Raw genomic sequence first — 14,699 nt, forward strand, 5'->3', positions numbered from 1 at the left:
TAAGCCTGGTTAGTAAAACGATAGCTGAAAATTAAAACCAAACTTATATAAATTAAATTTTAAACTCTCTTAAAAATGAAAATGTCGATCTTTGTGTCTGAGTAGGTAACGTCTCGGCATTTCATGCGGAGGTCCCGGGTTCGAATCCCGGTCAGGCATGGCATCTTTTCATACGCTACCAATTTCCATCTAGAAAATAATCGTAGCTGTTGATGTCCTATGTTTCATAAAAAATAATGAAATTGAATCGTATGTGGTGAAAATATTCAACATAAAGCATTTTTCGGTAGCTAAATATTCTAACCGTATGCGAAAAAATTTGATTTTCATCATTGTCTAAAATTGATTTAAAAAATCTGATATGGACACTACATGACTTCCTTGTACGCCTATTAAATTACATATACACGTTTTTTTAAAAAGAAAAGTACATAAAATTTTATTTCATTAATAACTTCTGATATTTTTTCATACTTTTTTATTATTATTTATTGATTTTTTTTTTTGTTAGATTCAGAGGTTAATAATTATTAATAAACCAATATATTTAAATAAAAAAAAGTTAAAAAAAGGCGATGAAGTCGAATTTGAACCGGTGTGCCTTGTAGATCCAAATATTTCATTAATTAAACTTTTATTTGGCTGTAACTCTGGAACGAATGAAAATAAGTATCACTTATGATATATCGTTGAAAAGCTCTCAATGAGGGCTTATTACTACACATAAGAAAAAGTCCAAAATCCAGGTTTATTTCGAGTTTGTGCTTTTTTGAACTCTTCTGGTTCGGTCTATTACAATCAAAAGGGGAGGTGCACACAACTAAATGTTACAACAAAATTAAATTTCAATTTTCAAAAAAACATAATTTCAACATCCTACGGCTAATCGTTTTTGAGTTATGCGAGATACGTACGTACATATATACGTACGTACAAATGTCATGCCAAAACTAGTCAAAATGTATTCAGGGCTGGTCAATGGATGTATCAAAATGTATTCAATGGATGTTTCCGTTGAAATTTGAAAATCGAAATTTTTTGGGATTAAAATACTTCCTTGTACGAATAAATGGTAATTAAACGGCTCTTTAAAGAGCTTTTGTTTATTCAAATACCAACTTTATAAAACGTTTAGAGTTTTTATTATGAAAAATGATTTTGAATTATCCAAAATAAGGTCAGGTTTGCTAAAGGAAGTATAAAAATTAAAATTACTTTTAAAAGTAATTTAAATTTCTTTTTATGTAATTTCTTAAAGAAACCTTCAAATTGGAAGTGAAGTAAACATTTTAAGAAGTAGATATGACATGTAACTTTTATTACATCTGTGCTTTAAAAAACAATTTACAGATTAAATTTAACTAAATTATTTTTTTAAATTTAATTTAATAAATAAATTGAGTTTTACGAGTTTTAACTTTTAATAATTAATGAAGAAGTTATTTTACTATAGAATTATTAATAATTCAAATTATATCTATTAAAAAAAAATATATTACTCAAAGGACTTTTTTATTTCATTTATTTTTCTATTAAATTAAGGTTATTTAAATAAGTTTTATTCTTTTATTACTATTTAAATAAACTTTGTTAAGTCACGTTTTTTTATTGTCATTTAAATTAAGTGAATATTTAATCGTTGTTATCTTTACATTTGCATTGTAATTGGGTTTCTTATCATCATCTGCACCAAATCCACAATGGAAATTCACTAAAATACTATAAATTGTGTAACGAGGTAACATTTATAAACGATCTTGTAGATGTATTAGATAATTGCGTTACCTTTATAACTAATATTGTTACAATAATATAATTTTTTACCTAAATACTAAGAGATTGAAATTTAAAATAATTAGTATAACTCAAATAACTAACTAAATTTTGTTTTAATTATTAAAAAAAGAAGTTTCTTTCTAACCCCTAATAATACTTCAGCTGTCAATAAAAAAAATTAAAAAAAATTATTTCAAGTTGCTGATGAACCATCAAGACTAATAAAAATAAATTATAAAATAAATATAAGTAGATAATTAAATAGAATAAGAGTAAATTAGATCGTTTATTTAAAATATCATAATATTAAAACATTAAAGATTCTTTTCTTCTTCTTCGAAGATACACTTAATTATACTGTTGAATATATGGAAAGAAAAAGTTGAAGAAGAAGTTGTACTAAGAAGTTGTATTAAGTTGTACAGAAGAAAAAGTTACGAGAAAATTAGATTTTTTCCATATAATGTGTAAAACGAGATAACATTTCAAACTGCAGTAAACATGTTTATTTTATAAATACTTCTTGTTAACGCAATATTTATAAGTATATTTCTCAAATCTATTCCATTCGAAAATATTTCAAAAGATAATCTTACACGCACGCGCGCGCACGCGCGCACGCACACACACACACACACACACACAAAATGTTGAGAAACGAATCTTTTACAAAACCACATAATATTGCTGGAACAAATATGAATTTTTTTTTACAATATGTGGAGAAACTGAAGTTTTTTAAAATGTTTTCATTTGCAAACTCAAATAAAGAGTGGTGCACGAAATGATCCAAAATTTGGTTTCGTTAAAAAATATTTATTTGTATCACAGTACAGAAAAATAAAATACAACGTGTTTACTATACATCTGGAGATTATGTTCTGCTTATCACATGTTCAATATGACCACCATCACATCTAGCAACTTCTTCAACACGAACTCTTATGTTGTTAATAACTCGACTACACATATCCTCGGTTATCTCATCGCACGCTTCAGTGATCAGCAATCGCAGTTCCATCACTGTACGAGTATGTTTAGGGAAAATTTTTTCCTTTAGAAATCCTTAAAGGAAATAATTACACGGATTCAAATCAGGACTATTCCGGAGCCAGTTCTGTCCATGCGCAAAACGATTAGGAAATCGGTTTGAATTCACATTCGCGTTGAAAGTTTCATGCAGAAAGTCTAAAACAACATTAGCTGTGTGCGGTCTGACTCAATCCTGCATGAACCATTCGTTTTCTAATTGAACCCCTTTTGCAAGAAGCTGGGGAACAAAATTATTATGCAACATGTTTGGATAACATTCACTGTTCAGTGTCTGTTCAAAAATAAATTGCCCTATTACCCCATGACTTCAGATAGCGGCCCATACAGTAATTCTAGAAGCGTGATGCACCTTTTTATGAAGCACTTGTCGATTTTCGGAAGCCCGAAAACGCACGTTTTGTTTATTAACAATCCCGTCTAGGCGAAAATGTGGCTCATCTGAAAACTATTGCTCAACAATACGTCTTGGTTCACAGCCCATTCAGCGAATGCCATTCTTTGATATTTGTTGTCAACCGTTAATTTAGGCAACACTGTTAATTTGTACAGGTACAATTGCAAATCAGTTTTTAAAATTCACTGCACAGATCGCCTAGAAATCCCAAGTTGTGCTGCTGCTTTCTTGTTGATTTGCTCGGGCTCTTCAGCAACGCTGCTCTGACAGCTTCGACATTCTGTGGAGAACGAACATCGGCAGTCCGTTCGCTCTTACTCTCAAAAACTGAACCATCACTATTAAACTTTTTGTAAAGTCTATTGATTGTTTTAAATAATGGCGACCACCGAGTTTGAAAATGTGCACGAAACCGTCTTTGTGTAAGCACCACACTTTTCGGTTCATTAAAAACAATACAGTCTTTACGTGCTGTTCAATAGTCAGTCTTCCTTTGTCAGCCATCTTGAAAAGATACACACACAGCGTACTCGGAAACAGAAGAAACTAATATTCATGAACTGCTGTCACTTCTGTCAATATAAAACACACTAATTAACCTAAACAATTATTGCCAAAAAAATGTTGAATCATTTCGTGCGCTTCTCTGTAGTTTTTTTTCTTTCATATTATTCATACATTTTTGGTGGGAATTTATATTAAGCCTAGCATCATTATATGTAGTGTATTATATTAAATGAACGAAACAATTATGAACTGTAGTTTCTCAATTAACACTTCTTCGAGATTCCACTATCATTTAAATTACGGTGTAGCTAAAGAAAATTTACAAGAGAACATATCCAAAAAGAAAAAAATAATAAACTCTGTAAACGTTTCCAGTATAAAAAATAAATTTTAGTTTTGGAGGACAGCCAAAGCGAATCGTTTATTTTATATTTGATATTTTGTCGATCTTGTAAGCGATGTGATTTTTCATTTTGGTCATTCGTAGCATAATTTCTTACTGATATAACTGTTTTAGTAGGAATAGGTAGGTAATTTCAGTCACAATTGAAAATATTAAAAAAATTGATAGGAAATTTATTTCCTGTTATTCATGATTTAATAATAAAAAATAATTATTATTAAAGTACTTCTAATTTTACCGCACTTAAAAACATTGAGACACACATTAGATATGAACATAATTTTAATCAAGATATATTTCAACGATTTATTTGATAAATGACCTGTAAAGCTTTTCTACCTGTAACGTTGATATAAATTTTAAAAAGGAAAGAAAAACATACATAAATTTATTACGAATTCATAAGTCTCTTGCAGTTGGTGACAAAAACTATTTAGGACGTTAATTTTTCATGCTAAATTGTAATAGAGATTTTTGAATGAAAATAATAATAAAAAAAATAATAACTGATTATTTTGAACAAATAAAAATACCGTTGATAAACTGATAAATATTGTGTTAATTAATACTAAAATATTTGTTTCCAACAAGACTAAAATCATTGTTGATTCATTCCTTCATACTTAATCTTCCAGAAAATTCATAATAGATAAGACAAGGACCAATATAATTTTGCCATGAACGTTATTGATAACCGGGTACTTAATTATTTTCAGTCAAGTCACAATACGTATAACCCACCAACTTTTTCATGAATAAATTAATAAAGAATAAAACTGAAAGTCAACAGAATAATTCGACGTCAAATCAGGATGATTGATAGGAAAACGCTCCTTTAATAAACTTCAGGTTGAAAAAAAATCTCAAATTTTTTTAAAGTGCGTACTTTCTTAATAAATCCAATTAATAACAAAGGTGATTTAAACAATCAATAAATTAATTTCGGATACCGGTGAAAGCGCAAAACATATATGCAGTTAAATAAGAATAATCATCTTTTTCAAGTTACATAAATTTTAACAAGGTGATTTTTAAAATATTTGTATCATTAAATCAAATTCGACAAATAAATAAATCATTAAAATTGTTTTTTTTTTTCTAATTAATCTAGCCAAACCATCGAATTAATATCAAATACTATAGATACTATCGAATAAATCATGGTTAAGTATATACTAATCTTTTTTTTGCCGCTGTGTTTAATTTTCAATCTATTCCAATTTACCGGAGTTAAAAAATAAATTTTAATACAAAATAAAATGACAAACAGAGAAGGATTTCACTGAAATCCTTCAAAAAACTTTATATTCTCGTATATTTGTATCATATGTATACTTATCTTACACAGTGCACATAAATATATAATAATTGTAAATAAGAACATACAAGATGAATCCAAAGAACATTGATAAAATTCAGAACATAAAAAGCAAAGTAATTACCAAAAAATAATCTTGTCAATAACACTAAGAATGACTAATCAAACAAAAAAACAGTGAACCTAATAAAAAACTCAAAAAAGTAAATGGCGAAACAAAATGAAGAGTTTGAGGTTGCACAACACCCTAGGATAGCTGATTCACTTCAAATCTCGGAGAAGTTCTAAAATATTAAGTCGCTTTAGGCGCCTATTGTTCTCGTTTTTATTAACCCGAACCAGTTTTTAAATAATTTATTTCCAGTAAAATTCCATATTATTTCGATATATTTGTTTTACGTTGTGTTATTTCATATTAACAATCATCCGTAAAAACTATCAAAATGTTATGCAATGCTATACAACGAAATACATCAAATTTTCAAATATTTTATCAAAATGCTCCAACAATACCAAACATTATAACGAACTGCATGTTCATTAATTCCGAATTGAATTAATCGACCACTATTTCTCAAGTATAGGTAGAATGTACGAATAATTCAGTTTATAATAGTACATATGTGACCTTTATTGCTTTACCATTCGACTATTTCTGATTACATAAACAATTAAATAAACATATGAAGTTAGTTTGAATAAACAAATAAACGTACAGTGTATTTGTGTAGTTTAAAATTCCAAATTGAAATAATTTAATTACATGTTGAATTGAATTAATTTAATTTAAAACCACCAAATATTCCATTGGAATAGAAACTATCGTGTAAATTTCTAATTACTGAGCGGTATTTAATTCTAGATAGTTAAATCGAGTGATAGTATAGCTAAAAGGGTAATTTGTATACATAACTATATACTTACAATAGCAAGTTTTAAAATGTATCACTAATCCAGGGATGAAAGTGTAAAACTAATAATTACCTATAAATTTGTCCTATTGGGCCTCTTTTCAATTTTTTTTTTTTTTTTTGGGAGGGTTGTAAGGAGATTCACTAACATTTTACACTGAAAGTAATTTTTATTGGTTTTGATTGTGTCTATCGATGAGATTGATGCTTGGATAAATCTCATCATAAAAAAATGGTAAAAATATCAAGAGAGATCTTATTTTACACCCCGATTAGTTTTCTTTTAATACAATGCATTCAGAAAGTTGCTGTGCACTGGAATTATGGAAATGTAATGAGGAAAGTTTCTTAATTTTTACTTTGTATTTTTATTTCATTATTTTATAGAAACGGATATTATAATAACTGAAATAGTTTATGAAAGATCTTGAAAATGACCTCATCCAATATCAATACAATACTGCACACTTTTCAGTTTGTTTTCAAACACTTTAACCAGCTGATGTACTGGAATGTCTCGAATGTATGCGTTTGTTTTTATTGCGGTTTTTAGTCCGTTAATCGTGCTTGGTCTCTGTTGCGATACACTGCTTGTTTCACTGCTCCCATAGATAGTAATTTGGGGGAGTCAGAACGAGATAGTGCAAGCCACAAACCCCTCGAAATAATCCATTCACTAAATACATTTCGTAAAAAAGTCATTGATTTGTTAGCTGTATGCGCTGTGGCGCCTTCTTGTTGGAACCAACCGTGATTGATTTCCACTTGTTAATTGACTAATGAAATTTATTACAACACAGTAATGATAACTATTAACTGTATTTTCAAAAAAAATATTGGACCACAATGCGCGTTCTACTAATACCGACCCTAATTCCAATTTTCGTTTCGTCTAAAGATTATTCGTGTAATTCATGGGTGTTTTTTTTAACCTCCGGGACACCAATAGGTATTACTTCATAGGATGAAATGAATGAATTTTATAGTGTGTGAAAATGCCATGCCTGACCGGGATTCAAACCCGGGACCTCCGAATAAAAGGCTGAGACGCTTCATGGGGGGTTAGTTGCAGACCACAGCCGTGTATAATGTGAATTGATGTACCCTCCCAGATGAAACCAAATTTCATCTCGAAAAAAAACTAATATTGAGGATATCTACAGAATTTTGGTCAATAAAACGTTTAAACCATTGACAATAATCTATTCTTTTGGCATGATCTGTAGGTTTCAGTTCGTGAACACACATTACTTTGTAGAGAAAACCATTCAGTTCTTTTTTTACATCTTTATGTACCGTAGCAAGTACGATATCTTACAACGAACCTTTTCTTTTTCCTGTTTAGCCTCCGGTAATTACCGTTCAGATAATACTTCAGAGGATAAATGAGGATGATATGTATGAGTGTAAATGAAGTGCAGTCTTGTACAGTCTCAGTTCGACCATTCATGAGATGTATGGTTAATTAAAACCCAACCACCAAAGAACACCGGTATCCAGGATCTAATATTCAACTTCCAAATCAGCTTATTTGGGAAGACGCGTTCACCACTAGTTCAACCTGGGTGCTTATAACAAACCCACAGGCAACCAACCTAACGCTAAAACTACAGGATGTACCAAATAATTCTAAAGCATACTGCATAGCGACTTTCCGAATGCTCTATATATACACAATTTTGTAACAGAAAATTGTCTTTAAAATATCAAATAATAGTTACAGAAAACTACCATTTATTGTGTACTTTTTAAACTATTTCAAATTTACGCAAAAATGAAGCCCGTAAATAATCTAACATTATGCTTTACTAATTACGCAACAATTTTTATTTTTTCATTACACTCGCCCATTTTACGCTTTTTTGAATCGATTTTCTAATTATTAGCTACTTTCCAAGATCATGTATTTCAATCACGAATGATTTTAATATTTCTCTATTTATTTAAAAAATTGGTCCGTACTTTTGATTTAAGGTGTATAAGAAATTGTTCAGAATAATAAATAGTAATCATTAATAGACGTAAAGGACTGTTAATAAAAATAATTCTTTGTAATTGCTTTTTTATGTTCTATTGTTCGTAAGAAAGGTGTCAGTTAATTTTCTTCTTGTGAGAGTTAGAATACATTCCCGAATTGAAAATCAATTTATTCAGGTCGTAATAACTTTTTTACTTTTTTTTTTTTTTAATAACCAATCACCTTTTCTTATTTTTCCGTATTTTCTCACGTTTTGCACAGGCTTTGATTTGAGTTAGGTTTATAAGAAGTAAAAAAATAAGTTTCTTTTCTAAAATTTTTTGAAGTAACGGAAGTTGCGTAACGGAAGTAATGCAATTATTAACTGAAAATATAATAGGGTAGTAAAATAATACAATCCTTTAAAGGAAATGTGTTTTCCTTTTATCTCATGGACAATGAAATTGCGTGCAAAGTATAATAAAGGTTGACTAATGTGAGGGTCTTTTCTTAGTTGAATTTTTGTTTTATTTCAATTATGCTGCTTAATATTTTAATAAGAATTAATATTTTACTAAAAATGAATAAAATATTTTACGTAAAAAAACATTATCTAAGTTTTAACTATTCTCGAATTCATTAAAAAAAAAAATACAAATTATATATTTAAGATGCATGTATTCATAAATAAAATAATGAATACATTTATTCTTTGTTATATGTAAGAATTATACAGCATCTTTATACCTCGCAATTTTATTCTTTTTGAAGTATAAAAAGTTCGCTTTTCATCTTTTAAAACTGTTGCCAAGAAAATATTTTATTATCAATTAGTCGCAATTAATTTAATGCAAAATTTTAAGCTGAAATGTTTTACAAGAGCTTTTAATTTGCATCAGTCTATTTATTCTAATAGTATAAAAATATAACTTATTTAAATTTAGATACAGATTCAGAATAAAGCATTTATATTTATTAATATTGCAAAGTATTTTTGATCCTTGTTACACTATTTCATAATTACAATTTATATCGCATGTAATGTTAAAACATAATAATCCTTTCAAATGAGAATTTTTAATTTTAATCAGAGTAATCTTCATTTACATTTTTCTTTCTTTATTTTATATCATTTTTATCTTTTTAACATCTATTTATTTAAATAATATGAACAATTAATGAAATCCACCTTACCAGCACATTGATATAAATTCAAGGTCTTTCGGCTTACTTGAAAGCCATCATCAGTAGATAAAATTATCGCATTAAAGTCAAAAGTTAAAAAGATCACAGTTAAAATGTAAAACAGTCATGACTGTCCAGTCCTACCGGTATACTGAAGGAATATAGATGTACTTTGGTGGATTAAAGTAAAATCAAACGGAATACTAGTTACACTGTATATGACAAATTAATTACATCATGACTATATATGAGTAATGTTTATAGTGTTATATATAGATATGGCTGTGTTGTGAACTGGCACTGATGCAGGGAACATGACTCTCAGAATCATGACGAACTGTCTACAAAAGCAAAGTTTGTTTATTCCTCAATCTATAAGCTAACCGAATACAGTATAGATATTTATCCTCAAACTTATCCGCATATAATGATTGAGATAAAAGAGGAAGAAGATTTTATAAAATGTCCGTAATAAAATTATTTATTAGCTTTCACAAAAAGTGTTTACATCCCAACTTATAGGCAAATTACAACTTGGACTCGATTTTAATTAGACACAACATCGATGAAGATTCCTGTTTTGGATAATAATTTTAAATCTTCTTGTCTCCTACATCTTGCAATTTTATCGAGCTTGTCGTTACATAATACAGTTCTGTGAGAAAATTTACTTACAATTATTAGCACTATTACAAGTATACAATAGCCCTTTAAAACAGTGTTTTAGATAAATTTAAAACACTTTTCTATTAAGGTACAATCGGACACGTTAGCAAGCCGAAAAGGTGTCAGAGAAATAAAAAGAGAAACCATTACTGTAGTATGGCCATCCTTGTTTAATGACGCATGCACAGAAAACGAGTCTCTGCCACGGGCGATTCAACTCAATACGATCATTTACACGCTGACTTAACATACTTTCCTGTGCATGCATGAAGAAACAAGGAAAATAAACAGGGAAACGCTTTCAACTTACATGTGCTCTAAAGGACCGCGTACAATTTTCTTACTTTACGGTAAGATAATGCTTTATTGTACAAACGTAATGAGTGTGTATGCAAGTATTTATATAAGTATAAAATTTATTGTAATTCATAATTTTAAAAATGTTATTTATTTATTTTTCAATAATCTTTACTTTGCTCTCCTTTAACTGACAGTGTAATTGGTAGTAGCGTTCTCCCGAACTGTTCCAGAATCACTTATCCATTTGAACTCTTATTCATACTCTCTTTTAAAACATTATAGGATTATATCTAAGAATATACAATAGAACGAAGGTCATTTTTTTTAAGATAAGGAATCAGGAATCTATTGTGAAAATTACAGGGAGTTTTATTTCCAGAGCAATGTTAATTGAATAAAGATTCAATTAGTATGGAAAATGACATTTTTTATGATTATTCGTTTAATCTCAAGACGAAATAGAGCTCAGTTTATATATTTTTAATAATTTATATTTTTATTATTTGTACATTCCTGTCAGCGCAAATCTTACTTTTTATTTGAATTGAATTAACCGGCTTATTTCCTTTCTTAAATATCATATTTCATGAATTTATATAATCTCAAAACAAACAATGTCCTTGTTAGTTTGTCTTAAATTAAAAAATATATTTTTTATAACCATATGAAAGTAGTTTATGCCTCTTGTAACACTGAAACAAACATAGTGATTTGGTTGAGGGCTTTACAATATGGTAGGTGATTTCTATTAGTTTTGAAAGTAAGTTTCTAATTTTGTTCATTTCATTTTCAAAATATCACTAGTTAATTATTCCGCGTACAGACTAAGAATTATCGTCTAATAAGAAAATTGCTCTGATTATATATTATAATCTGATTTGAAAGTTGTGTCATTTTAAAATATATTAATAAAAAAGCGATTTAAAATGTTGTGAATCAAAATGGACTGCCTTAAGAAAGTATGTTAACTAAAAAGAAAAAATTGATGTGGGTACCAAATAACTTCCTTGTACGCCTATTAAATTACATATACATGTAAAAATTTATGTACTTTTAAATGAAAAGTACATAATTTTTTTTTCATTAATAACTTCTGATAATTTTTTCTTTTCTTTTTTTAACTATTGTAATTGAATTGTTATTTACTGAAAATTTTTGTTTACAATCAGAGGTTAATAATTATTAATAAAGCAATATATTAAAATTAAAAAAAGGAGATGTAAAATTTGAACCGATGTACGATGTACCTTCACTTTGTAGATCCAAATATTTCATTAATTAAGCTTTTATTTGGCTATAACTCTGGAACCAATGAAAATAAGTACCACTTATGATACATCGTTGAAAAGCTCTCAATGAGGGCTTATTACTGCAGTTAAGAAAAAGTCCAAAATCTAAGTGTTTTTGGTTTTGGATACTTTTGGTCCAGTCGATTGCAATCTAAAGGGGAGGTGCATATCTGAACCCCCATAGGTGGAAGACGTTACCCCCTTGTGACGTTACCGGTCGCCACACCACCACCTCCGTTCCGAGCCCTGAGGGGCTTTACCGGAGGTCGTCTTTAGATCCTCTAACTGATTACATCTCAGTCATCAGCCAGGCCTCGGTTGGAATGCCACCGATGTAAATGGCTCGGCAGACATTTATGTCAGTAAAATACAAATCAAATTTTGTCTTCCCATAGTCCTCAAACGGACATGTTTACATCGAACCTAATATGATTCCCCCAGACTAACTGACCGAAACCGCGGAAGCGCGAACCCCGCGCCTAGTGCACAACTAGATGTGTTACAACAGTCCTAATTCAAAATTTCACATGCTATAGCTGATCGTTTTTGAGTAAAAAACACGTTATAGCTGGGTGAAATAGAAGTTGAAGTAGGATTTCTTAATAAACATTTCCCTTACTGTCTATCTATCAGTAAAAATGAATATTAATTAATTAATAATGATGCTTTAAATCATTATAGTACCTAATATGAGGAAATGAGTATAATTTTTTCGAGCAATTCATATATTTACATTAAGTGAGTTGAAGGTTTGCCACCTGTCTGTCAACCGAATTGTTGGCTGGCTTCAGTGGGGTGAGGATGAGGGTTTGTTGTACTATTTTACCAGATGACATCATCCGATTACTAATAACATGGACACATTTGTATATAAAATGCAAACACAATGAACTAGTATACTAGATACAGCAGTTGGTGAGGGCAAACTTTCAGCTCACTTATTCTACATTTGTACGGCATGTATCATTGTTGTAAACAGGTTGTTTACAAAATCTGTAACACATTACAAAAAAGCAAGTCATTCTTTGTATAATTTTTACTCATGACACAGCCAAGCAGTACCTACCATTATTACAAGTAAGCACATTTCAAAGCTCTTAGCTGAAATTTAGTATTTGGAATCGTTGAGAATAAATACAATTAGATTATTAATTAGTACATACTGTGAATGATGTTCCTTTATTTTCAGAAGATATGGTTTTGTTAGTTAATATATTCAGAAGTTAACTCTTGGGTGTTATATGAAAGAGTATTACATGTAGTAAGACTATGTTTTGCAAACGTATATTTTTTGCAAATGTTATTAGTTTAAATTTGACTAAGGTTAAATTCAAGTGAACTTGTTGCAGATTTCTGAATGGGGGGAAACACACACATGTGATCGCTTAATATAATGAATATAAAAAAATTGTGCGTGCGAATATAAAAAATACAAACTTTTTAGTGATGGGGAGGGTCTGAAATGTGTCTCTCCATCATATATTCTACCAGTACGATACTAATTACTACTCACCAACACAAACACATAGCCAGAGGGAAGCAAAATGAACTACTCAGCATCAACTAACTACATTTTTTATAATGTAATAACTACTTCATTAAGTTTTTCTTTCTCATTATCTCTCGTCAGTAAAAGTTTTGCAATGTTGAAAAATCAAGAAAAAGAACCAGTGAAAAACAAATAGACCCAAATAAGTATTCTGTATTGTCATTTTTCAACAAAAAATTTACTGACCAATTTTTTGTCACTAATGTGTACATTGCAATCTGTTCAACTTGTAAACAATAAGCAACCTCCCCCAACCACCAACCCAATGACATGAAAATGATATGTATAAGAATGGTGTAGTCTTATATAGAATCAGGCTGACCATTCCTGAAATGTGTAGTTAATTGAACCCACCGAGTTGGTCTAGTGATGAACTCGACATAGCAAATCAGCTGAGTTAGAAGTAGAGAGTTCTAAGGTTCAAATTCTAGAAAAGGCAGTTTCTTTAATGAGGATTTGAATACAAGATCATGGATACCGATGTTCTTTGGTGATTGGGTTTCAGTTAACAACACATCTCAGGAATGATCGACCTGAGACTATATAAGAATATCATTTACATTCATACATATCATCTTTATTCATCCTCTGAAGTAATACCTTACAAAGGTTTTGTATAAAAAATTACAAAAAAAAGAAAAAATACAGCTTGGTGAACAAAAAAAATTGATACTACTTAATAGTATCAAATATATATATATATATATATATACTAGCCAGCCCATCTAGCCAGAACCTGGCTCTTGGGGCTAAGGTCAGTCCAGGCGAATCCCAGAGCCAACTCAGGGGCTCCTTGGGGCTTCCCAAGGCCAAGAGGCCTACTCCATGGCCACAGAGCTCGATTTGCTCGCCATTCCCAATTTTCCAAGGGGACTTGCACCCTGGGCACCCACAGAACTTGCTTAGGTCGCCATTCCCATCTACCTAAAGTGCTCCACCTTTGGACCCCTGCTCTGTACATTATCGTCATGGTAGTGAGAATAATACATATAAATAATTATTACAATATTCAGCTTTTTTTCGTAACAAAGGAACTAAATTACGAAAGATACAATAATAGTAACCATGGTAACTAATGTACACACACCTTTGATGATGAAAATTCATAACTTATTTCTTTGCCATGGTGGTGGAAATATTATAATGAAGTGCAATTATTAATCTATTTTTCCTTGATGAATATCTTTAATTCACACCCTCCTTGGGGGGGGGGGGGGCGAAGAAATAATGAATATTTTTAATATCTTAACCTTCAAGGGAGCTAGGACTTCGATCGATGACTTAAAACCTTCCCTGGGATAAAATGAATGTATCCTGCAAATTTAAAAGTATCAGTCGGTTGGTTTTTACATGATATGATAACAAACAGGCATGTTTCTGAATAACCATGA

The 14,699-nt window shown here is 30.0% G+C and overlaps 1 protein-coding gene across 2 annotated transcripts in view; it reads left to right on the plus strand.

Annotated features, from left to right (window-relative positions):
* LOC142318902 (xibalbin-1-like) overlaps nt 1–14,699 on the plus strand; it is a 177,337-nt gene that overhangs the window by 81,681 nt on the left and 80,957 nt on the right. The window contains exon 1 of one of the 2 annotated variants that reach the window (XM_075355552.1): nt 10,435–10,520. The exons of the other annotated variant lie outside the window; for it this stretch is intronic. Within the exon in view, the coding sequence (XP_075211667.1) occupies nt 10,481–10,520 (40 nt within the window). The 5' untranslated portion in view covers nt 10,435–10,480. Of the gene's footprint in view, nt 1–10,434; nt 10,521–14,699 lie in introns of those variants that run through there. 2 annotated transcript variants of the gene reach the window in all.

This window comes from Lycorma delicatula, chromosome 2 (genome assembly GCF_047948215.1).
Source record: "Lycorma delicatula isolate Av1 chromosome 2, ASM4794821v1, whole genome shotgun sequence".
Classification (NCBI taxonomy): Eukaryota; Metazoa; Arthropoda; class Insecta; order Hemiptera; family Fulgoridae; genus Lycorma; species Lycorma delicatula.